We start from the raw sequence: 3,336 nt of genomic DNA on the forward strand, positions 1-3,336 counted from the left end.
TAATGCCAACAGAGCTGACTACTTCCTCTTTGGTGAGCTTCTATAAAAAGCTAAAAGTCATAGAATCCATCTGAAAAATTCTCCAAACCTGTGCAGATCCCTTGAGGAAAAACATTTTGGATTGGACACTGCGGTTCAGGATCATGGAAGGGATAATTCAAGGGCTTTTGTACCTTCACAAGTACTCGAGATTGAAAGTGATACACAGAGACATCAAAGCCAGCAACATTTTACTGGACGAGGATATGAATCCCAAAATATCCGATTTTGGAATGGCTCGGATATTTGGAGCGCAAGAATCCAGAGCTAACACCAAAAGAGTTGCTGGCACATTGTAAGTTAAGACCAGAAACAATGATTCTCTAATCATTCATAGGCATCAATTTCTGACTAATTCTCTTGTGTTGATATTATGTGCAGTGGATATATGTCTCCGGAGTACTTCAGAGAAGGACTGTTCTCGGCGAAATCAGATGTATTTAGCTTCGGAGTTCTAATGTTGGAAATCATTTGTGGAAGGAAGAACAATAGCTTCCACCATGACTCAGAAGGACCTCTGAATCTCATAGTTCATGTAAAAAAGCTTAACTTCTACTTCTCTCATTTGCTAACATTCTCAGCTTGCTTGCTTTGTCCTTGGATCTCTGAAACTCTGTTTTTTCAGGTGTGGAGTCTGTTCAAAGATAACCGCGTTCACGAGGTTGTAGATCCATCTTTGGGAGATTCTGCAGTTGAGAACCCTCAAGTGTTGAGATGCGTTCAAGTTGCTCTGTTGTGTGTACAACAAAACGCAGAAGATAGACCAAGTATGTTAGATGTTGTGTCGATGATATACGGCGACGGCAACAACGCTTTTTCTTTGCCTAACGAGCCAGCTTTCTATGATGGTCCTCGGAGAAGCTCGCCGGAGATTGATGTTGAGCCACCTGAGCTGGAAAATGTATCGGCAAATAGAGTTACCATCACAGTGATGGAAGCAAGATGAGCTAGTGAATTAAAAGAAAACTTATTGTGTACGTGAATCTCATTGACACATTGACTTCTAGTTGGATAATGCTGACTGACCTTATGAGACTCAAAGTTATCGTTTTCTCGTTATGTCGCTTGTGAATTTGAATACAAAATTAGACTTTCCCACGTGGACACGCTTCTGTGGCGCGGAGTGATCGTGCGGATTTTACCTACCACTATATATATGATCGTGCAGAACAAGAATCAAATATCTAAAACTCGAAGAAACAGAGAGTTTTTTCTTGTGTTTTGGGGATTAAGGAAGCTATTTCTGTTCTCGTCGAGTTTCAGGTCTAGCCCTAACCCTAAAATTTAGCCATGTCGTCCAAGCAAGGTTATTATTCTCTTCCTCCTCTCATCTTTGTTATATCTGTTCCAATCAATCGTTTTGCTTTCACAATTTTTGTTGATATGTGGCTTCATTCCTGATTTGATCTCACAGATTCTATTAATCTTGTGTGCTTCTTAACGCATCGAAAATTTAAAAATCGTGTTTTTATTTTATTTTACATGGTTCCTTGTAAAACGTCATCGAAATCCAAATGTCATATGATTCTTAATTGATAGGTCTCTTCTTTTGCTGTTTCAGGAGGGAAATTGAAGCCTTTGAAGCAGCCTAAGTCTGGTAAGAAGGAGTACGATGAGGTATGATCTTTTTTACAAACTCACTAATAACCCTTTTTTTTTTTTTTTTTGGGCAAATCACCCTTTTATCTTGGATCGTTTTAATGGTTTTACTCTGTTTCAAATGTAGCACGATATGGAGTTAATGCAGAAAAAGAAGGATGAAGAGAAGGTAGTTTCCTTAACCTTAGTTTTGATTCATTGAACCATTTTACGAGAAACTGATTGCTGGTGATCTTGTTTACGTGATGAAAACAGGCACTTAAAGAACTCAGGGCCAAGGCTTCACAAAAGGGATCATTCGGAGGCACAGGACTTAAGAAGAGTGGAAAGAAATAAGACTAATCTGCTATGTACTCTCAAGTCTCATATCCTATGTATGCTTGGCAATGTACCATGACTAGTTATAACCATTGAAATCATGTTGATGTTGTAGAAGTAAATATAAATCTTAAGACTTGCACCTTCTTCAAAATTCTGCAACTTTCGATAAGGTTTTAGTTGTTGCAAGCTTTGACTAAACCAAAAGGATCATATGCACCAGCATTAACAAAAAACAACCGATATTTTAAGAGTCAAACCAAAAAAGATTACGACTTTAGAAGTCCCAAAAAGTTTGCAACTTGAACCTTCCCATCAAACACTTCCTTGGCTAAAATCCTGAATCCTGTCACCACGAACATTTAAGCTCTCCATTGCATTCTCCAACCCAGAACTCATCTCAGCCAACACATGAGGATCATTGTAATGTTGAACAGCTTGAACAATGCTCCTAAGCTTCTTAAACGGATCAGGACCATCAAAAACCTCAGAACCAACGAAAACTCCATCACAACCAAGCTGCATCATCAAAGCTGCATCAGCAGGAGTCGTGATCCCACCTGATGCGAACTGAACCACCGGAACCCTACCCATCTGCTTAGTCTGAGCCACAAGATCATACGGTGCTGATATCTTCTTAGCAAATGTAAACACCTCATCATCATCCATGTTGTTCAAGACTCTAACTTCACCCATCAATGACCTAACGTTCTTCACAGTCTCTGCAATATTACCTGTTGCGGTTAAATCTCCTTGGATCCTGATCATAGCAGCACCTTCTCTGATTCTCCTCAAAGCTTCTCCTGTATCACGGCAACCACAAATGAACGGAGATCGGAAATTGTGTTTGTTGATGAAATGATCTTCGTCCGCTACAGAGATAATCTCGCTCTCGTCAATGTAATCAACCGCAAGAGATTCCAAGATCTGAGCCTCAACGAAATGACCAACGCGAGCTCGTCCCATCACAGGTACAGACACAGCTCGTTTCACCTCTTTGATAAGAACCGGATCCGGCATACGACGAACACCACCGCGAGATCGAACCGGATCTGAGACGATAACAGAACATGCGCCTGCGGATTCAGCGATCTTAGCCTGGTTAACAGAAGAAACCTCAACAATGGCGCCGCCACGAAGTACTTGAGCTAATCCAACCTTAACAGAGAACGGATGGTTTTTCTTCGCGTCGGTGATGGCTGCGCCGCTGTAGAGAGTAACAGCTCCTTGTTCTTGATCAGTCATAGCTTGATCCGCCATTTTTAGGTTGTTAGAAACAGAAGAGCTTTTCGCCGGAGAAATGTTGTTTGTTAGTAACACGATCTGAGACGAGAACGAGAAAGCTGCGTGGAAAGTGAGGAGAATTATAGAGAGAATGGA

At 40.9% G+C, this 3,336-nt stretch overlaps 2 protein-coding genes across 2 annotated transcripts; one reads left to right on the forward strand and one right to left on the reverse strand.

Annotated features, from left to right (window-relative positions):
* Positions 1 to 10: 10 nt before the first annotated feature.
* On the forward strand, positions 11 to 1,137 carry LOC9298344 (G-type lectin S-receptor-like serine/threonine-protein kinase CES101; the record flags this gene model as incomplete). The annotated part of the gene is made up of 4 exons (XM_021020379.1): positions 11 to 32; positions 97 to 334; positions 421 to 574; positions 665 to 1,137. Coding segments are annotated over 4 exons (735 nt in total), but the record flags the coding sequence as incomplete, so codon positions are not given.
* Positions 1,138 to 2,100: 963 nt separating this feature from the next.
* LOC9298343 (pyridoxal 5'-phosphate synthase-like subunit PDX1.2) lies at positions 2,101 to 3,330 on the reverse strand. The gene has a single exon (XM_021020440.1). The coding sequence runs from the start codon at positions 3,214 to 3,216 to the stop codon at positions 2,272 to 2,274; it is 945 nt and encodes a 314-aa protein (XP_020876099.1). The 5' UTR covers positions 3,217 to 3,330; the 3' UTR covers positions 2,101 to 2,271.
* Between the last annotated feature and the right edge of the window lie 6 nt (positions 3,331 to 3,336).

Source organism: Arabidopsis lyrata (assembly GCF_000004255.2).
Source record: "Arabidopsis lyrata subsp. lyrata unplaced genomic scaffold ARALYscaffold_810, whole genome shotgun sequence".
NCBI classification, from domain to species: domain Eukaryota; kingdom Viridiplantae; phylum Streptophyta; class Magnoliopsida; order Brassicales; family Brassicaceae; genus Arabidopsis; species Arabidopsis lyrata.